General features: G+C 42.3%; 1 protein-coding gene across 2 annotated transcripts; it reads right to left on the bottom strand.

The window, feature by feature from the left end:
- Positions 1-624: 624 nt before the first annotated feature.
- LOC118964479 (uncharacterized) lies at positions 625-1,779 on the bottom strand. Of its 2 annotated transcripts, XR_016495555.1 has the most exons (4): positions 1,669-1,779; positions 1,525-1,580; positions 809-1,435; positions 625-776 (listed from the first exon to the last, which is right to left on the bottom strand). XR_016495555.1 is itself a non-coding variant. In XM_090233390.1 (3 exons), the coding sequence occupies exons 1-3, from the start codon at positions 1,695-1,697 to the stop codon at positions 876-878; spliced, it is 645 nt and encodes a 214-aa protein (XP_090089516.1). In that variant the 5' UTR covers positions 1,698-1,779; the 3' UTR covers positions 625-875. The 2 variants fall into 2 exon arrangements, 1 of the variants encoding a protein (XP_090089516.1); XM_090233390.1 differs by having other exon boundaries at positions 625-1,435.
- Positions 1,780-22,490: the final 20,711 nt, after the last annotated feature.

The following is a 22,490-nucleotide window of genomic DNA, read 5'->3' as shown; positions in this document are numbered from 1 at the left end:
AGTTCTGTTCTGTCAAAACTAAGTTGCCTGGGCCGCTGAGAGGGGAGAGGTCAAAGTGTCATCATGTGTAAACATATCTTTTACTCCCTACCTTTTCTAGTGGGGAAAGACAGGTTGCAGTGTTGTTTATCTTAAACTATAGCCTCACCCTCCTCTCCGTGAGTTTGTCCAGGAGTTTGTATTTAGAGTGGGTTGTATCTAAATGACAATTTGATATATGCCTGTTGATTTATGGTTCTGGGGTTTGGGAAAGGAGACAAAGCTGAACGATGAATTATGTCTATGCTGTCTTATCCTGTGTGTGTCTTTACTAAAGGACCTCATTTACAATGTGGAAGGGGCTCAGAGAATTCACTGAGACACTGAATTTATCTGAGAGTCACAGGGTTGTGATAGAGCTCATAATTAAAGATGGACTTTTATAACTAACTCTGACTTGTGTGTGTGGTTTGCTCCCATGATTTGGTAAATAGAGGAAATTTCCACGACACCAGAAACAAAGGTAAACTAATCTGTTTCCACAAGTGGTGTGATCCACAATCCCTTTCTCTCCAGACCCAGTCTGTCCCCAATCAGCAAACACATGGTAGGCAGAAGAGAAACCCACATTTAAAAGACAAGGCATTTTGGAAGTCAAATTGTTTACTGAACAAATCATGTAAGAATAGCAGGAACACCAGGACAAATCAAAATCATAACCGTACAACCTAAGTGTCAGCAATAGTAGCCAAATCAGAAGTAAATTTTAGTCGTATGGTTTTGAAAACAATTCATACCATTGTAGCGTTCACCCCTGTAAACAATTTGCATGACAATGCGCAAGTGAAGGAGATCCTAATTTCAAACAAGCGCATTAGTTTACACAATTTCTCACCTCAGTTACCTTTGCCCTTTTCTTCAAATGGAGGCACAGTAACAGGAGAAAGACGATTAAGGAGTTGGGCAAACCAAATTATGATCTCCCTATCTAGCTTGTTGAGGGGTCGGGCCGTCTGTTCAAGGCCGGCCGCTTCTGCAGAGGCATGGTTGGCAGTTGCTTCAGCTGAGGCGTGGGCCGCTTCTGCAGAGGTACGGTTGGCAGTTGCTTCAGCTGAGGCGCGGGGGCCGGTCGCTTCTGCAGAGGTACGGTTGGCAGTTGCTTCAGCTGAGGCGCGAGGGCCGGCCGCTTCTGCAGAGGTACAGTTGGCAGTTGCTTCAGCTGAGGCGCGGGGGCCGGTCGCTTCTGCAGAGGCATGGTTGGCAGTTGCTTCAGCTGAGGCGCGGGCCGCTTCTGCCGAGGCATGGTTGGCAGTTGCTTCAGCTGTGGCATTTGGACGCGGCGTCACACTTGCCAGAGTATTGGTGCCAGTAGCTTTAGCATTTGGAACAGACACCACACTTGCTTGAGATCCAGTTGGTTCAGGTCCAGTGCAGGCAGGATGCCCATAAGCATCACCTAGGAAACAAAACATTATGGTAAAATGCCAGCCTTAAGCTATTGGAACTAGACAGATTTGAACTGAATTAGTGTTAACCAAAACGCACCTTGAAGTGGAAAACACTTTATCCCTCCAATTAGCAGGCAACAAAGCCAAGAAACACTACAAAACATTCACAGTTAAACACAAAACAACCAGTGACAGCTTTAAGACAAGGTAAACCAACCAGATGAATGTTTAAAAAACTAACCTCAAAGAGAGTCCAAAAGTCACAGCCATTTTAGTGAGCACAACCGTAATCAGAACTAATGCTAGCCAGACACACTGCCAGAATCTCCCTGTTGCTATGTCTAACAGCTGTTTTGGTTGCACCTTATAAAGGAATCCCAGAAACGTCTAACCTGGCTGGCTAATTATGTACAGCTGTCAGCAAATTAACTTCATTTCCATTGGTTCAATTTCCCAATTGCGATTAGGTGTTCTGGAATTCAGTCTGCTGGTGTGCACTGGTGTGCTGGAGGTGGAGTTTCCACATCATGGACCAATCCGACAGTTTTAAAGAGTGAACTCTACCCACCCATTCCAGATTGAGCCAATTGTTTTTTAACAGGAGTTGTTGTTTAAGTGCATGAATGTGCACACGGAGGTAGGCCAATGCAGAAGGTTCCAAAATGCAGTTTACGTTTTAAAATGAGCATCACACCAGAGGACGCTGGTGGGAAGAGCTATAGGAGGACGGGCTCATTGTAATGGCTGGAATGGAATCCATGGAACGGAGTCAAACATATCACACATAATGGGAACTCTGTTACAACAATTTCATTCCAGCCATTTAAATAAGCCCATCCTCCTGTAGCTCCTCTGCTGCACCTCACATTTGAGCAGTTTTATGTACAGATATTTGGACAGAGATGGTAATATCCATTATAGATCAGACACACCGGTAGGATTGTCAAATGTTTACCTCCCAATTAGTATTTAGCACTTCCGAACAGTGTCGGCAGTCTATCTCTTTTATGTTCACACAGAAAAGATTGTGAAGTTGTCAAACACTGAGCCTTGTTAAAATTCTCCAAACCAGAAGGTAGCATTTGTTGGCAATGCATGTCCATGTGTGCTGCTTTATTTTCAAGTCAATGTGATGGTATTGTAGAAAGACCTTGTTGATACTAGTCAGATGGTCACAGAAAACTAGATGGCTATCGTTATCTAAATGGTTACCATGATTCGCTAGCAATAGGCTTCACTCACCAACCCTTTTGTTTCATATGTAGAGTGTTTGTGACTGCCTTGCTCAGTTAGCAAGCTAACGTTAGATAGCTAATGAATAAACTAGTGTACATTATCAAACCTAACAAAAAATCCTTCAAAAACAAAACTCGTAGCTAGACAAAATATATAAATACTTGCTCTAGAAAAAATATATTTATTTTGCTGCTTTATTGTTTGAGGTTTAACACTTCTGATAAACTGTTCTTTTTTTCAGCAAAGGCAGCAGTGTGTGCAAAGTTTCAGATTGATCCAGTGAAGCATTGCAGTACTCGACAATATTTTGTATCATGTCTCCCCAAATGTGCCAAATTCATAAATTTTATAGTACATAACTATAGAGCAGTGGTTCTCAATCCTGGTCCAAAGGGGTGCAAGTTTTTTGCCCTAGCACTACACACCTGATTCAAATCAACAACTCCTCATCAGGCTTTGATGATTTGAATCGGGTGTGTAGTGCTCTGGCAAAAACAACAATGTGTACCCCTTTGGGTACCCAGGTTCAAGATTGAGAACCACTGCTCTAGAGAACATACAAAAATGCTATGGTAATACAAAATTTAAGTTTAAACACTCCCAGGAATGTCATGCATGATGGATCATTAGTTTATACACTAACTTTCACACATCTAGATGGCCGGGCAGGGTGGGTGTTGAGCCAGAGACTGCAGGGGTTCAGACTATAGAACCCAGTTCCTACAGTTGAATATGAAAATGTATTTTATCAAAGAACACTATGCTAAATTCTATCTGTGGGACATGGTTGCCATGATATCTCCAGTGTTCAGTTGCTCAGACAGAGATGAGGGTGATATCCTGTGTTGGTTGTTGTTAGGACATACTAATCCTCTCTCTCCTATGTTGGTTTTTGCTGAGAGACAGGTTGCTGTGAAGTATTTTGTAGTGGTCCTGCGGAGAAGGTATGTTTATGTCCAAAGGACTGGTTTGATTATTGAAATTGTTTGTACTTTTCTGTTTCATTTGTTCCCAGGGGGGGAAGGGGAAGGCACCTAGGGAGTGCTTAGGCAAGAGGCCCGCGGACATACATAACCCGTAGTATTCACTGTCTATACACACTAGGTAAGACCTGGGCGGACCACCCCCTGTATTTTGGTTAGTAGTGCGTAGGCAGGTAAGGTAGGAGAGGGGGCTTTGATATTTACTTTCTTTGCTCTGGTTCCGTCCAGCGCTTTTTCCCAAAAATGTTGGTGCGATGGAATAAATTCCTAGTAAACGGTAAATTCTCTGCCTTTTTTGTCATCCTTACTCGCAGCTACAGTCCCATACCTCTTTCACTCCATGACAAGTTGAGTTGTAGAAGGGTGTTGCGTTCCCTCTTCTTAGAGGTGTAACATAATCTGGGATCATTCCTTTAAACCCACCGGACCCTGCTGCTCTGAGCTCTTTGTTGTTAGTGATTGAGGTGTGATGGTTGTGAGTTTGGATGACTTGTTTAGTTTGTGTGTTTAGTAGACCGCCGTGTACAAAAAGGCTGTGAAGGGTTTCTGCAAATGTGGTTGCTGACGCGTGAGCACGAAACTGGGGATGCGTTAGTGTTAAGATAATTATGTTCGCAATGTTCATAAACCGAACTTCAATTAAACTACTCAGTCTGCAATCCAGAGGTTGTAAGAGTCTGGTTGAAGGAAACAGACGGACGCTCTGAAAATCATACAATGCACACTTGGTTATATACCTCACATTTGGTCATCAATGCCCCTCTTCTGCTGACACTCAATGCCATTTACAAGTCTTACTTCAGCACGTACATTGCTTATCATATCCTGCAACATGTTACACAATCTACTGCAAGCCTAACGGTTTCTCCCCTCCCTGGGTGGGGAGACCTCCTTCCCTGTTATCATTTTCACAGTGGTCACAAGTTGAATGCCACAGTTCCTTGTCTGTTAACTTCTCTAGGGTAGGGGGCAGCATTCTGAATTTTGGATGAAAAGCATGCCCAAATTCAACTGCCTGCTACTCGTCCCCAGAAGATAAGATATGCAAATCATTAGTAGAGTTGGATGGAAAACACTCTGAAGTTTCTAAGACTGTTTGAATCATGTCTGTGAGTATAACAGAACTTATGTAGCAGGCGAAACCCCGAGGACAAACCATTCAGATTAAATTTTTTTGAGGTCATCCTCTTTTAAATGAGGTTTCATTGGGAATCCAGATTTCTAAGGGACTGCTTGCAGTTCCTACTGATTCCACTGGATGTCACCAGTCTCTAGAAATTGGTTGAGGTTTTTCCTTTGTGTAATGAAGAAGTAGCCCTGTTCAAAACGAGCGTCACTTCATGTGTACTGTTTGTTAGAGGCGCTTGACCAGAAAGGTAGCGTCAGTTAGTTTTTTTCCTGTATTGAACACAGATCAACCTGTCTTCAATTTTATCGATTATTTACTTTTAAAAATACCTAAAGTTGTATTACAAAAGTATCTTACATGTGTGATTTCATGAATTTTGATTTTTATAGGACTTTATTTGAACTTGGCGCTCTGCATTTTCTCTGCATTTTCTTTGGCCAAGTGGGACGCTACCATCCCACGAGACGTTAAACAGTTCCTCTTTTTCTATGCACAATTCCAGTCTTATGATTCAAATACATCTCACTCCATTATCCAGTGACAGGGTGGAATACTGTTACTTATTGCCTTAACATTAGTTTGAAATTGTAAATCATTATCTTACCATTACCTTAAACATATGAACCTCCGTAACAATCCACCCTTTGGCTAAATATTATACACACACAACTACACATCTATTTTTATAAAAATGATCAATGTCACTCAAAATCAACCACACAAAACCAATATATGTATTTACATCTTATCCTCATTAATGACTGTCCTAGATCTTCATCAAAAAACAGTCTAAACATTAAAAATGGTCTCAACCAACATGGGTTCCTCGTAAGTGAAGGAACCAGAATCATCTACTAGGTTTAGGGGCATGTATTCATCATTCTGCTGTTCAGAGCTCGGAATTGGTCCGGTATCTCACCATCTGTTGTGTCTTCAACCTCTCCAGGGTCCTGGAAATGAGACCTCTCAAACAGGGAATCAAAAAGCACCCACATAATACCAACACAGTCATACAGGTGAAAGTTGCCCATGACACAGTGATTATGACCTTTTTCCATTCACCAAACATACTGTCAAACCAATTTGTCAGAGAATTATCTACCCCAGAGTTCTCCGCTAATTTGTGAGCTAACGTGGTTAAACCAGCCAGGGCCTTGGTCACTGATCCGTCTGGAGCTGTGTTATTTGGGATGAAAGTACAGCACATTGTTCCAAATATCACACATACCAATTTCTCAGCCAGTAACATATCCAATGCTATTCTGTTCTGCCATGCCATCTAACTAGTTGCCTCTGTCTGTTCTGCTAATCCTTTTATTGCATCATTTGTATAATTGATGAAACGCTGTTGGTTATAATGGATATAATTCATCAAGTCTACATTTTTATTGAGAGTTGACCACCAGATGTTTGACTCCTAGCTTTAAACTCATCAGTCACCCCCCTTGGAAGCCCAATGCTATCAATGTAAACTATATTGTCAAAAGATCCTGACGGAGCACTCCTTCTCTCTCTTTTACATGGCACTAGGTTTTTGTGTTTGATAAAAGTGAAGGTTATTCCTAACTGTACTAATGCACAAATACCGGTCCAATTTGTAGGCGGGTTAGGCCACAGCGTCATACCTCCACATAACCACCAGACATCCGCTCTAGGCCTTTTTATTTTACTAAAGTCCTCGGACCTCAACCTCCCAGTCAGGTCCCTCATTGTCTTGTCGGTTGTTACATTCTCTGTCCTATTGCATGTTCTCACTTCCCGTCCGTGTGTGTTGTATCGAGCCATACAATAATAATTTCCTCCTGCAAATGTGAAAGGGGGAAGTCTGGATATAATGGGTACATGGGGATACAGATAATGCAGATCAGTGCAACTGTCATTGTCTGGCTTCCCTGCCTTCATGACCAACTTTACCATACAGGCCATTCCCCGGGGTGAATTAATTCCATCGGGTGAAAAGGGGACGGTTGTCAACTGAGGTTTGGCTGTGGCCGAGGGAATAACATTCTTCTTTGGCTACTGATCTGGCCGTCTACTGAACCCATTCCAACCATAGGTTGGAATCCCCAAACCCATTCTCCACCTCAATCACTTCCTTAAGGTCTTTCGTCTGAACTATCCGCACCGGTCCATGGCCCTGGATGACTACACTGGTAATATCCGTTTTGTTAGAGGGACTGCTTGGACTCTGACTGGCCGTAGCTCTGCTCATCTTTCAACATTGCCGCATATCTAAACAATGACTTAGGTAAGATTAGTAAATTATCCTTATGTCTGACATTATCTTGTAGGATCACCTCTTTCATTTTCCACATGTCCAATTCTCCCTGGGACGTTCTTTCTTGGCTATCCTGTAAAAATTCTCAGTCAAGTGTCGTATTTTTTAAAAGATTTATCTGTGCTGCTTTGTATGGTGGTAAATGCCTATGTGTTGTCTGTGTAAATAGTAACCTTTCTCTCCATTCTTATTTCGCAGGCTCTAGTCAATGCTACTATTTCGGCCTGCTGTGCAGAATAATTATTGGGCAATGGTTCAGTGTCTAACACCTTAGTTCCTGAAACGAAATACGCTTTTGTCTCCACTCAGTAACTGTTATCTACCCATTCTGTGTCACTTCTATCTTCTCTCCTCATGCTACTCCCCAACCATCAAGGTCTCAGCAGTGCGGGGAGGACTTCTTCTCCGTCTGTCCTTCCTTCCTCCTATCTCTCTCTCTCTCTTTCTTATAACAGTCAGTATCAAATATGGGTTGTTTCCAAATATTGACTAAATGTCTCACTGTCTCCATGTCTGAACTCATGGATTTTTAGAAAAATCAACAGGCGTGTGGTAGTAATCTCTAAGATTATTACATAGTTTATCTCGACACTCTCAATGATCCTGGATCACCACAGATGTCATATGTCCCTATCCTGTTTGCTCAGAATTTGTCCTAAATACTTAACATAGGTCTACCATTATTAAACTTATTCTTGCAAACTTTATAACCTTGTTCAACAAAAAAATATAATAATACTATTATATCAATTTCACCGCCTTGTTGTGTTACATTTCTTACACTGCATACAACAACAGCTGACTACCTAAAGCAAAATTAAACTTTGCTAGATTTCTAAACATTACTTAAGCTACCTTAAAATCAGTATTACAAATTACCTTAATTGAACATGCGCTACCCTTGGATACAATACTGTACTTTAAATCTAAGAAATTCCCCTACTACTTGACTAGTTTGGCCCAAGCTTGCTTTACAACATTAAAACCCATTCAGTCTGTCTGAAAAAAGTCTCTCAAAATGCTTGATAGGAATACCCTGCCATTAGACACACACAATGTGGTGTGTGTCCTAAACAATCAATCCAAGAATGAATAACCAGAAACTATCACAAAACTTTTACGATTCAACTATTCAGACCTGAATTCCTTACAGTCAAATATAAACTAACTCCCTGTAAAATAAAAATGAACTCAACCTGAAATCCACTTTACTGACCTGACATTGTTCCACGCAATGGAAACAGATTATAATGTTAGAATACATTAACTTCCTGTGCAAATTCACTGGTGTTACCTAAACAATCAAACCAAGAATGAATAACCAGAAACTATCACAAAACTTTTACGATTCAACTATTCAGACCTGAATTCCTTACAGTCAAATATAAACTAACTCAGCTGTTCTTCCCAGTAGGCTAAAATATACTCCCTACACAAACAACTTTCTGCCTTACCTCTATCGTAAGAGTAAAATCTAACTTTTTACAACTGTCCCTTTTCTTTCGGGTTCACCCTAATGAAATGTCCAATACTTAAAAGTGTCATTTAAATCGCCAAATTTATGACCTACATCAGTCAATCCATAAGAATATAAAAAATAAAAAAACATTTCGGTGGGCACAACTTTATCACCAGTATCTGTGATTCAGTTATTTAACACGACTCCATTTTACATCGAAATCGCCTCGCTATTATTTTGAATGAATTAGTCCTTCTAAGCAAGCGATTAAGACGTTCAGTGTATGATCTTAAACACTAACAACTGTATATTTCCAGGCAAAACATATTAATAGTTGAATTACAATCAGTAAAATCAGGCACGTACTACCGAGACAATTCCCAGAAAATAGCCCTAATTTAAAGGTCCAAGCATTTGCCCAGCGAGGATTCTCATTAATCTCGCTCTCGTTGTCTCTATCTTGCTCTCTCTATCTTGCTCTCGTTGTCTCTGTCTATCTCCACATTTACTATTGTGACTCTTGATAAGTTATTAGGTCTCACACGTATACGAGTTACTGCTTCTTATGACTTTTGACTGGTCAATAAGCCTCTCACACGCACATCATTTTTCCCCTGTTGATATCCTTCTTGAAACTTTCTCTCCCTACACTTGCCTTCTTATCTTCTTTTCCGGGCTTCACACAGCCAGGTATCTAACCCTCGACCTGCTGTTTTCCCTTGACTATCTACACGTCTTATGTATCTACTTTATCATTCATTCTAATTTTTCTACATCTAGACGTTTCTCAAATTCGTACTTCTTTCTCCATTTTGGGCATTAGATTTACCTCTCCTTCCCGGTTAATTCCGTGACCTCCTTTGAGTAACCCATGTTATTCAATTACCTTTTCCTTGATATTCTGCTTCTTCTCACGATCTCTGTGTATGTGCTTTCTACCGTTATTATCCTTAACCTATGTTGATAAATACCTCCCGTTAATCTTTCCTAGAGTTTTAGAATCATTCTTTTTTTTATCCTGATATATTAATTTAGATCCCACACATATACAACCATAAGTCCTACTTATTTTCATGTTTTTCTTTGTGACTTTTCTTTCCTGGCTGTCTGGGATCTTTGTCCTATCCCCTTCCACTCTCTTTCTGGCTTCTGAAAGCTTCGGAGGGAACCAGCTACTAGATGGTTCGATTACTCTAGCTGTGTTAAAACCTTGTTCTCTCTGCTCATTCTCATCCTTTCCACATTCCTCATGTATTTGTTTTATCACCGACTCAAATTTATCCACGTCCAGGCAACCTTTACACCAATATTTCTTTCTCCATTTTAACCTGATTCTGTTGTGTTCTGACTATTAATTTGGATCTATCTTATTCCGTTTAATTCAAATCTATTAATTTTGGATCTATAATTAGGTTATCGCGTTTAGTTTAATTCAAATCCCTCACCTCTCTTCCGTTTCCCTCCCTGGGTGGGGAGACCTCCTTCCCTGTTATCAGTTCCACAGTGGTCACAAGTTGTCTGCCACAGTTCCTTGTCTGTTAAAACAGCTCCTCTATTTCTATTTCTATGCACAATTCTAGTCTTATGATTAAAATACATCTCACTCCATTATCCAGTTTCAGGGTGGAATACTGTTAGTTAATGCCTGAACATTCATTTGAAAGGATAAATCATTTAGTCATTATCTTACCATTACCTTAAACATATGAATCTCCATAACAGTTAGGTGTTATTGCAAACTAAGTTTGCGTGTTTTGTGGTGGGCGTGTTACGTTCCCCAGTTTCTGTGTTGTGGTTTTGTTTGTATGTGTGTTTCAGGATGGCTTCCTGAAATTCCTTTAAGCAGCTGATTGGTCGGCCCCATTGATGATTGGAGAGCTGACCCCGCCCCCTGACCAGGATACAGCTGTATCCCATTAGACTCCTTTTCCAGCTATATAAGCCAGTGTTCTGTGGCTCAGAAGCGAGATGAGTGTGTCCTATCTTGGTTGTGGCTGAGAGACAGGTTTTGTTAAGTATTTTTGTAGCTGCTGATTTGAGGTATGTGTGTGCTGATAGAACTGTGTTTTTCATTCTTGAAATTGTTTAATTCCATTTGGATTATTCTGATTCATTTGTTCCCAGGGGGGAAGGGGAAGGCACCTAGGGAGTGCTTAGGCAAGAGGCCCGAGGGCATACATAACCAGTAGTATTCACTGTCTAGGCACACTAGGTAAGACCTGGGCGGACCACCCCCTGTATTTTGGTTAGCGCAGCAGGTGGTGTTAAGTAGTGGATAGGCAGGTAAGGTAGGAGAGGGGGCTTTGATATTTACTTTCTTTGCTTTGGTTCCGTCCAGCCCCCTTCTTCCCTAAAATTACAGTGTGACGGAATAAATTCCCTGTAAACTGTACCACTCTCTCTGCCTTTGTCATCCTTACTCACACCTACTATCCCTTACCTCTTTCACTCCACGGGGAGTTGTGTTGTAGCAGGGTGTTGCGTTCCCTCTTCCTTGAGGCGTACGTAACATGCAGACATTGGAGGCAGATGGTTTGAGACTTGTTTAATAATCCAAAAGAGGTAGGCAAGAGAATAGTTGTGAACAGGCAAAAAGTCAAAACCAGATCAGAGTTCAGGAGGTACAGTGTAGCAGAAAGGCTCGTGGTGAAGGCAGGCAGAATGTACCCGCCTGCCTGACCAGAGTCCAGAACATGCAAGGGTCAAAACCAGGAGGACAAAATAAAAGAGAATGGCAAAGGCAGCAATATGGGAAAACCACTGGTTGACTTGGAACAGACAAGACGAAGAGACAGGAAACACAGGGATAAATACACAGGGGGAAACGAGCGAGACCTGGAGGGGGTGGAGACAATAACGAGGACAGGTGAAACAGATCAGGGTGTTAACTTTTATGATACCTAAAAATACTGCAGAATAATTCAAAGCCATTTGCAAACAGCAATTTGGATACTCAGCCAAAACTTCTTATTTCAAACACACTGTATACCATCATTAAAGGGATAGTTTACTCTGAATACAAACTAACATTTTCCATCTATGGTTGTAGTTGATTCAAGAAGGCAGTTTTGGGATGTTTAGTTTCCTTTATATGTTGTTACTGTTAGCATTGTCTAACATTAAACTGTTATTGTGCCTGTGTAATGAAACTCATTACTTTAGGAGCAACATTTTATTAGCATATTGTTACATAATACTTTGTAATATTAAAATGTAATTACCAATGAGGTGATTATTTTCTAACTACATTACATGAGGAATAGTGATATCTGTTGGGGTGGTATGGAAATAGGAGTGGGTCTAGGGTTTCTGGGATAATGGTGTTGATGTGAGCCATTACCAGCCTTTCAAAGCACTTCATGGCTACAGATGTAAGTGCTGTGGGTCTGTAGTCATTTAGGCAGATTACCTTAGTGTTCTTGGGCACAGGCACTATGGTGATCTGCTTAAAACATGTTGGTATTACAGACTCAGAGAGGTTGAAAATGTAAGTGAAGACAGTTGCCAGTTGGTCAGTGCATGCTTGCAGTAAACGTCCTGGTAATCCGTCTGGCCTTGCCAATGTTGACCTGTTTAAAGGTTTTAATCACATCGGCTGTGGAGAGCGTGATCACACAGTCTTCCAGAACAGCTGGTGCTCTCATGCATGCTTCAGTGTTATTTGCCTCGAAGCGAGCATAGAAGTACTTTAGCTCGTCTCGTATGCTCGTGTCACTGGGCAGCTCTCGGCTGTGCTTCCCTTTGTAGTCTGTAATGGTTTGCAAGCCCTACCACATCCAATGAGCATCAGAGCTGATCTTAGTCCTGAATTGACGCTTTTCCTGTTTTGTTTGTTGGAGGGCATAGCGGGATTTCTTAGAAGCTTCCGAGTTAGAGTCCCACTCCTTGAAAGCGGCAGCTCTAGCCTTTAGCTCAGTGAGGATGTTGCCTGTAATCCATGGCTTCTGGTTGGGGTATGTACGTACGGTCACCTTGGCAACGACTTCCTCGATGCACTTATTGATGAAGCCAATGACTGATGTGGTGTACTCCTCAATGCCATCGGAAGAATCCCGGAACATATTCCAGTCTGTGCTAGCAAAACAGTCCTGTTTTGATCTAGTCACTTGTGCTTTTTGCTTTCATTTTTGCAGAAATCAGGAGGCTAGAATTATGATCAGATTTGCCAAATGGAGGGTGACAGAGAGCTTTGTATGCTTCTTTGTGTGTGGAGTAAAGGTGTTCCAGAATGTTTTATTTTATTTTTTTCCTCCGGTTGCACATTTAACATGCTGATAGAAATTAAGGTAAAACAGATTTAAGTTTGCCTGCAAGGAGCGCTGCCTCTGGGTGAGTGTTTTCTTGTTTCTTATGGCAGAATACAGCTCATTCAATGCTGTCTTAGTGCCAGCCTCTGACTGTGGTGGTATGCAAACAGCTACAAAAAATACAGATAGTGTGGTCTACAGCTTATCATGAGATACTCTACCTCAGGTGAGCAATAGTCGCCGCCCCTTGTCTTACCAGATGCCACTGTTCTATCCTGCCAGTACAGTGTATAGCCAGCCAGCTGTATGTTGACAGTGTCGTCGTTCATCCACGACTCTGTGAAGCATACAGTTTGGTAGTTTAATCTTGAGGGTAGGTCATTGATTTTATTCTCCAAAGATTGCACGTTTGCTAGCAGAATTGAAGAAAATAGGGGTTTATTCGATCTCCTACAAATTCTCAGAAGGCAGGCAGCCCGCCCTCTGGCCCCTTTTTCGCCACTTCTTAACGCAAATCACTGGGATCTGGGCATGTTCCCGAGAAAGCAGTCTATCATTTGCGTCGGGCTTGTCAGGCTCGTGAAAGGAAAAACAATATTCTGCCAGTCAGTGGTGAGTAATCGCAGTCTTGATGTCTAGAAGTTCTATTTGGTTATAAGAGATAGTAGTAGCAACAATATTTACAAAATAAGTTGCAAATAAACAAACAATAAAGCACAATCGGTTGGGGAGATGTAAAACGTCTGCCTTCTTCTCCAGCACCATTCTTCAACATGCAGTTACAGACACAGCCCTGTCATTAGATGAATGCAGTCAATCCAATTGTTTTTTGAAATCTGTTTTCAGAAGTACTTTTTTAAAAGTAGTTACTTTCTCAGATCTCTATTCAAATAGATGTAGTCACCTCAAAAGTTATTACTTATTCGCCTGGGGAAATGGTAGCTTTTCAAAGCATGGTTAAAACCAGGTGCGCAACTTTGGTTTTAGAAGTGGAGGGCGAGGGGCATAATTATTATTTAATCTAATTTTTTTTTAAACATTCCAAACAGCTTACTGGACAGCTCGGAGGCATCCACATAGTCCTAAATCACACCGTGGCCTCGTTTATTATCATATTCTAATGATGAAATTGGGTGGGACAAAAATGCAAATTCAGAATGTGGGGGGGGGACATACCCCCCCCATAGTCCGCAGTGAAAGTTACGCCCCCTTGTTAAAACCCTAGTTATCCCAGGTCTGGTGCGTATGACAAATACACCTTGATTTGATTTCACCATCCATGAATCCAAGCCTAGACCATGAGGGTAGGAAACTGGTCTAGGGGAAACTTCATCCTTTGCTATGTGGAAAAGCCTACCTCTCTGTGTTTTCTATTTGCGCTTCTGCACACGTGTGGAAAGCCACTCCCCTGATCATGCTCTCCACTGGAGCAGCAAATGCCAGAAGCGAAAACACAAGCAACTGTGAAATGACCACAACATAGACAGTCTGTCTGGGTCAATATATTTTGTCTGTCTCTGTCTTGGTCACAATAAAAACAGGCTGTCTGTCTGTCTGGGTCACAATACATACAGACTGTCTGTCTGTCTGGATCAGAACACCTACAGGCTGTCTGTCGGTCTGTGAAGTAAACACTTTAACAATAGTCTAGCGGACTGGCCACAGTAGTCTAGCGGACTGGCCACGCCACGGTAGTCAAGCGGACTGGCCACGCCACGTAGTCTAGCGGACTGGCCACGCCACGGTAGTCTAGCAGACTGGCCACGGTAGTCTAGCGGACTGGCCACGCCACGGTAGTCTAGCGGACTGGCCACGCCACGGTAGTCTAGCGGACTGGCCACGCCACGGTAGTCTAGCGGACTGGCCACGCCACGGTAGTCTAGCGGACTGGCCACGCCACGGTAGTCTAGCGGACTGGCCACGCCACGGTAGTCTAGCGGACTGGCCACGCCACGGTAGTCTAGCCGACTGGCCACGCCACGGTAGTCTAGCGGACTGGCCACGCCACGGTAGTCTAGCGGACTGGCCACGCCACGGTAGTCTAGCGGACTGGCCACGCCACGGTAGTCTAGCGGACTGGCCACGCCACGGTAGTCTAGCGGACTGGCCACGCCACGGTAGTCTAGCGGACTGGCCACGCCACGGTAGTCTAGCGGACTGGCCACGCCACGGTAGTCTAGCCGACTGGCCACGCCAAGGTAGTCTAGCGGACTGGCCACGCCATGGTAGTCTAGCGGACTGGCCACGCCGCGGTAGTCTAGCGGGAAAACAACCTCACACTCAACGTCAACAAAACTAAGGAGATGATTGTGGACTTCAGGAAACAGCAGAGGGAACACCCCCCTATCCACATCGATGGAACAGTAGTGGAGAGGGTAGCAAGTTTTAAGTTCCTCGGCATACACATCACAGACAAACTGAATTGGTCCACTCACACAGACAGCATCGTGAAGAAGGCGCAGCAGCGCCTCTTCAACCTCAGGAGGCTGAAGAAATTCGGCTTGTCACCAAAAGCACTCACAAACTTCTACAGATGCACAATCGAGAGCATCCTGGCGGGCTGTATCACCGCCTGGTATGGCAACTGCACCGCCCTCAACCGTAAGGCTCTCCAGAGGGTAGTGAGGTCTGCACAACGCATCACCGGGGGCAAACTACCTGCCCTCCAGGACACCTACACCACCCGATGTCACAGGAAGGCCATAAAGATCATCAAGGACATCAACCACCCGAGCCACTGCCTGTTCACCCCGCTATCATCCAGAAGGCGAGGTCAGTACAGGTGCATCAAAGCTGGGACCGAGAGACTGAAAAACAGCTTCTATCTCAAGGCCATCAGACTGTTAAACAGCCACCACTAACACTGAGTGGCTGCTGCCAACACACTGACACTGACTCAACTCCAGCCACTTTAATAATGGGAATTGATGGGAAATGATGTAAATATATCACTAGCCACTTTAAACAATGCTACCTTATATAAATGTTACTTACCCTACATTATTCATCTCATATGCATACGTATATACTGTACTCTATATCATCGACGGTATCCTTATGTAATACTTGTATCACTAGCCACTTTATACTATACTATGCCACTTTGTTTACATACTCATCTCATTTGTACATACTGTACCCGATACCATCTACTGTACCTTGCCTATGCTGCTCGGTACCATCACTCATTCATATATCCTTATGTACATATTCTTTATCCCCTTACACTGTGTACAAGACAGTAGTTTTGGAATTGTTAGTTAGATTACTTGTTATTACTGCATTGTCGGAACTAGAAGCACAAGCATTTCGCTACACTCGCATTAACATCTGCTAACCATGTGTATGTGACAAATAAAATTTGATTTGATTTGATTTTGGCCACGCCACGGTAGTCTAGCCGACTGGTGCCATCTAACATGTTCTTTTAACTTTTCGCAACTGTCTGTAACTCCCAAATAACACAGTGAAGTCTGCCGTCTCCAGAAATGGGTTTATAGCTATAGCGTCACCCATATTGACTTTTAGAAAAACACCAACTCTCCTCTACTATCAAATCCTTACCAGTCGATACCAAATCCCAATATTTCTCAGAGGCTAAATGACACACAAAAAGCTGGCTGTGTGAGTTGTTGGTTATTGGAATGTACAGATAGCTTTGTTTCATCAAACTGTCTGAGTCCAACATGGCACCCTAGTCCCTTCACAGTGCACTATTGGCCTTGGTCAAAAGTAGTGCACTATATAGGGACTAGGGTGCCATTTGGGATGCAGACCTGTATTATGGATCTGGTCCCCCTCGGGCCCCTGGTGGCAGAGAGAGTGGTACACAGACTACATTAGAAAGCAGTTAAACCCAAGGAGACAGAGTGTGTGAGAGGGAGTGTTTGTGTGATGTGAGAAAGAGAGTATATGTGGTTGAGTGAGAGATGGAGTGTGTGTGTGTGTGATGTGAGAAAGAGAGTATATGTGGTTGAGTGAGAGATGGAGTGTGTGTGTGTGTGATGTGAGAGAGAGAGAGAGAGACCGAGAGAGTGTGTGGGTGCAGCTTCCCGCTAAGTTTTTAAATGAAGAAAACCTCTTGCTAATTGTTAATCCTTACACAACCCCTCCTGAGGTAGATATCAGTGACTGCCAATGAAATGAACCCCTCCTGAGGTAGATTTCAGTGACAGCCAATTAAATTAACCTCTCCTGAGGTAGATATCAGTGACAGCCAATGAAATGAACCCCTCCTGAGGTAGATATCCGTGACAGCCAATGGATCTAATTTAAATATCCCCAGTCAATATCCTTTTTGTATTTATATTTGTGGAATTAGTGGCGGTCTCAATATGCATCCCTCCTACTGCTAAGCCAGTCAACGAAGGACGTGCATTCTGGATCACTGTTTCTCTCAAAGCCTGATTCTACAGAGGGAGTATGACAAGTCTGATCTCCCGTGGGTTAGTTCTCACAGCATGGAGAAAATAACGGAGAAAATAAATTCTCCTCAATAGTTGAATATAAGGATACACTTCAGAATCTTATACAGTTTAGGGGCTGGTTTCAATAGAAGTTTTAAATGATGTTTCTCCAAAACAATTAAGGTGTGTGTGTGTTTTTGTCTGTACGTGACTGTGTGTGCGTGTGTGATGTAGTTCGTCACCAACTTTTGAATTGTTGATAGTAACGTCAACGACTGAAGGCGTAGGAGATTAAGCACGGTCTATCCCCGGCTGACTGTCTGAACCCGACATTCAAGAACCATGCGAGTGATGGGATTCCTTCATGCATTGATTCGTGCATATTGATCGTCGAGGAATTTTATATTTCTAAAGTATATTTACGTTATATTCATGAAGTATTATATTTATAATGTTCTGCTGAAAGAACAACATTAATTATTGGCCAACTGTGTGTGTGTGTGTGTGTGTGTGTGTGTGTGTGTGTTTAGTGTACAATGGATTCTGAAAGTATTCTGACCCCTTGACCTTTACCACATTTTTTTACGTTATAGCCTTATTCCAAAATGTATTAAATCGTCCCCCCCCCCCATCAATCTACCCACAATACCACATAATGACAAAGCAAAAACAGTTTTTTCAGAAATTGTTGCTAATTTATTTCCTCCTAAAAAACTGAAAAATCACATTTTACATAAGTATTCAGACCCTTTACTAACGACTTTGTTGAAGCACCTTTGGCAGCGATTACAGCCTTGAGTCTTCTTGGGTATGAAGGTACAAGATTGGCACACCTGTTTTTGGGGAGTTTCTCCCATTCTTCTCTGCAAATCCTCTCAAGCTCTGTCAGGTTTGATAAGGAGCGTTGCTGCACAGTTATTTTTAGGTCTCTCCAAAGATGTTCGACCGGGTTCAAGTCCGTCCTCTTCTTGGGCCACTGAAGGACATTCAGAGACTTGTCTCGAAGCCACTCCTGCGTTGTCTTGGCGTGTGCGTAGGGTCGTCGCCCTGTTGGAAGGTGAACCTTCACCACAGTCTGAGGTCCTAACCTGCTCCAGAGTGGTCTTCATCAAGGATCTCTCTGTACTTTGCTCTGTTCATCTTTGCCTCGATCCTGACTAGTCTCCCAGTCCCTGCTGCTGAAAAACAGCATAATGCTGCCACCACCATGCTTCACTGTAGGGATGGTGCCAGGTTTCCTCCAGACGTGACGCCTGGCATTCAGGCCATAGAGTTGAATATTGGTTTCATCAGATCAAAGAATCTTGTTTGAGAATCTGCAAATCTTTTGCCAAACTCCAAGTGGGCTGTCATGTGCCTTTTACTGAGGAGTGGCATCCGTCTGGCCACTCTACCATGACTGCCTAATTGGTGGAGTGCTGCAAAGATGGTTGTCCTTCTGGAAGGTTCTCCCATCTCCACAGAGGAACTCTGGAGCTCTGTAAGAGTGATCATCGGGTTCTTGGACACTTCTCAATGATGATCAATGGAAACAGGATGCAGCTGAGCTCAATATCAAGTCTCATAGCAAAGGGTTTGAATACTTATGGAACTAATGTATTTCTGTTTTTTTTATTTTTTTGTTTTGTTTATTAATGAGCTTTGTCATCATTGGGTATTGAATGTAGATTGCTGAGGAATTTATTTCATTTAATCCATTTTAGAACGAGGCTGTAACGTAAAAAAAGAATGTGGAAAAAGTCAAGGGATCTGAATACTATCCGAAGGCACTGTATGTGTATTTGTGAAAATCTATATGCACAGACTTCAACACAGAGTGTTTTAAACAAAGTTCAGTCAATTTCCATTAACGAGCATCCTAGGGCATTTATAAATTAAACTTCATGATTGAATCAAAGCAATTATATATAATTAGAGTGGGGTTTTTTAAATGAATACGAGTTCTAATGCATTAAAAAAGAAAAAAGAAAAGGTCTATGATGAAAATATTAATTTGGGGCATAATTAACAAAACAATGGCGATGTGAAGAAAATAATATAAATAATACATGATTAAACGTGTAGAAAAGGAGATCAAGTTTTATAAGGAAAATAGTCTCTGACTTAATTGTTCATTTGTTTGAGTTAATCTCTCTTCTACTCTGATCGTTAGAGAGAGAGAGAGAGAGAGAGAGAGAGAGCCCTCCCCCTCTGATTAATTAGCTTGAAGTTATCTGTGTCAGTAATACTGTGATAAACCTTGCAAAAATACACTTACACATGTTTTACTGTCAGCACAGACAGCCCTCAACAACACAGAGGCTAATGGAAAACGTTTCGTGTTCTCTGTGTGTCTGTCTGTGTGAGTAAAACATTTAATATTCGTCGTGTTTGGGTCTGATTGGACAGGTGTTGGCAGTGTAGAAACGGCTCTCTGTACTTCACAGCACAACCCACCAAGCTCTTATTTATCTGGGCACAGACCAGCCAATCAACCTTCTCAAATTGTTTTTATCGATGATAGGATGGGATATAGGAGTTGTTGGCCTTGTGTAAAATCTAATCTACAGTTGAGATTGATTAAAACTCTGAGCCCTGAGCCACACCGCAAAAGACAGAGAGAAATCTCTCTCCCCACTCTGTCGGTCTCTCAAATCGGAGAGAAATCTCTAACCACTACCTCCCTCACCCCACTCTGTGCTCTCAACTCTCAGTCAATAAAAGGAATGTGTGTGGCTACATAGGAATCCCATATGGTATTGCCTATCATGTGTGTTTCTATAACATGGCTGCACTGTGTGTGTACTGTGGGATTGTATATGTACAGTCGGTGCCAAAAGTTTTGAGAATGACACAAATATTAATTTCCACAAAGTCTGCTGCTTCAGTGTCTTTAGATAATTTTGTCAGATGTTATGTAATACACGAAGTATAATTACAATCATTTCGTAAGTGTCAATGGCTTTTATTGACAATTACATGAAGTTGATGCAAAGAGTCAATATTTGCAGTGTTGACCCTTCTTTTTCAAGACCTCTGCAATCTGCCCTGGCATGCTGTCAACTAACTTCTGGGCCACATCCTGACTGATGGCAGCCCATTCTTGCATAATCAATGCTTGGAGTTTGTCAAAATTTGTGGGTTTTTGTTTGTCCACCTGCCTCTTGAGGATTGATCACAAGTTCTCAATGGGATTAAGGTCTGGGGAGTTTCCTGGCCTTGGACCCAAAATATCGATGTTTTGTTCCCCAAGCCACTTGGTTATCACTTTTGCCTTATGGCAAGGTGCTCCATCATGCTGGAAAAGGCATTGTTCATCACCAAACTGTTCCTGGATGGTTGGGAGAAGTCGCTCTTGGAGGATATGTTGGTACCATTCTTTATTCATGGCTGTTTTCTTAGGCAAAATTGTGAATGAGCCCACTCCCTTGGCTGAGAAGCAACCCCACACATGAATGGTGTCAGGATGCTTTACTGTTGGCATGACACAGGATTGATGATGGCGCTCACCTTACAAGCTTTTTCCGGATGCCCCAAACAATCGGAAAGGGGATTACCTGTACCTTTTGCAGAATATCAGTCTGTCCCTGATGTTTTTCCTGGAGAGAAGTGGCTTCTTTGCTGCCCTTCTTGACATCAGGCCATCCTCCAAAAGTCTTTGCCTCACTGTGCGTGCAGACGCACTCACACCTGCCAGCTGCCATTCCCGAGCAAGCTCTGTAATTCATCTGATCACTCTTCATAACATTCTGGAGTATATGCAAATTGCCATCATACAAACTGAGGCAGCAGACTTTGTGAAAATTAATTAACAATTCTCAAAACTTTTGGCCACGACTGTAGTGTGTGTGCATTTGTGCGTGCGTATGTGGTGTGTGTGTGTGAGAGAGAGAGAGTTATGCCTGTGTAACGTCTTGATAATGCAGCCAGCTGCAGCCTAGTCGATAGATAATTTCCCTCTCCCCTGAACGGTAACCTTTGACCCAGGAAGTGTGGCTATTCATAGAAAAACAATCAGCTGACAGCTGGCAGCAGCTGCCATGGTAACACTGCAGTTAAGAATTGATCAGCAGGCGAATAACCTCCATTAGATTTTCAGTAAAAGTCCCACCTGTGAACATCTAGGTGTGATGATGGGATACATTTCAGTGTTTGAAAACGTTGATTTATAATACCTATAATATCTGTTTGTGTACCAACTTACCAACTTCTAAGGTCATTGGTATGGTATATGCTAATTTTAGTGTTGGGTGACAGAATGAAGCCTATGTGTGGGAGGAGCCATGTATGTGTTGTGTAGTTTAGTTTGGTGTTTTTTGGGGGATGTCACTTCCTGCCATTGTGGGGCAGTGATGTATAAGGTGCTGGGTCAGGTTAAAGGTTAGGTTAGGTCAATGAGATTACGTAAAGTACCAGTCAAAAGTTTGGACACGTACTCATTCAACATTGTAGAATAACAGTGAAGACATCAAAACTATGAAATAACACATATGGATTAATGTAGTAACCAAACAAGAGTTAAACAAATCAAAGTATATTTTATATTTGAGATTCTTCAAAGTAGCTACTCTTTGCCTTGATGACAGCTTTGCACACTCTTGGCATTCTCTCAAGCAGCTTCATGAGGTAGTCACCTGGAATGCATTTCAATTAACAGGTGTGCCTTGTTAATTTGTGGAATTTCTTTCATTCTTGATGCATTTGAGCCAATCAGTTGTGTTGTGACAATGTAGGGGGTATACAGAAGATAGTCTTTTACAAAATAGGGCTAAGTCCATATTATGGCAAGAACAGCTCAAATACGCAAAGAGAAATGACAGTCCAAATTGTTGACTGGTACTCTAAATTCACGAAGTGAACAGTGGTGGAGGGTCAATTTCCGCAACAACCAGGAGCATCGAAGCGTGAGGGTAAACTTCTCCGCTGTTTTGGTCCCATAGCTACCACGTTGTAGCAGTGAAAATACTATGAGTCCTCTGTGTCAGAGTAAAGTATTGCAGATCACTTTTGTTAAGTCGTCTTTCAAAGTGTGTTGCATTCTGGGGACAAAAAATTGTCAGACTTGCGGAACTTTACAAAAATCGTGTGATCAAAGGTCATGAAGTATTGACTGCAGTCGACAGCAAGTTTGTGAAGTTGTTCTTCACCATCTTCATCCTGTAGCCATCGACTGCATAGTGGGAGGCTCTGTGGTCAACCAATCATTAGGCTGTTTTTGTTTGACCCACACAAACTTGACCAAAGACATGACTGAAACAGGAACCAACTTTGCCATGATTCATGTATAACATGGATATATACAAATAAATATGATGTTTGAAGCTCTCATTAGTTTATTGTATAGTG

Source organism: Oncorhynchus mykiss, chromosome 4, assembly GCF_057628025.1.
Source record: "Oncorhynchus mykiss isolate SJ-2025 chromosome 4, ASM5762802v1, whole genome shotgun sequence".
NCBI classification, from domain to species: domain Eukaryota; kingdom Metazoa; phylum Chordata; class Actinopteri; order Salmoniformes; family Salmonidae; genus Oncorhynchus; species Oncorhynchus mykiss.
The sequence above is the reverse complement of the archived record's forward strand: the minus strand, read 5'-3'. Positions and strand labels throughout refer to the sequence as shown.

Excerpts from the sequence above, each read along its gene's own strand:
- LOC118964479 (XM_090233390.1), bottom strand. The coding sequence starts at position 1,697 with ATGGCTGTGACTTTTGGACTCTCTTTGAG. Across the intron at positions 1,581-1,668 it reads ACTTTTGGACTCTCTTTGAG|TGTTTCTTGGCTTTGTTGCC; the intron begins GTTAGTTTTTTA and ends AATGTTTTGTAG. Across the intron at positions 1,436-1,524 it reads AAAGTGTTTTCCACTTCAAG|GTGATGCTTATGGGCATCCT; the intron begins GTGCGTTTTGGT and ends TTTGTTTCCTAG.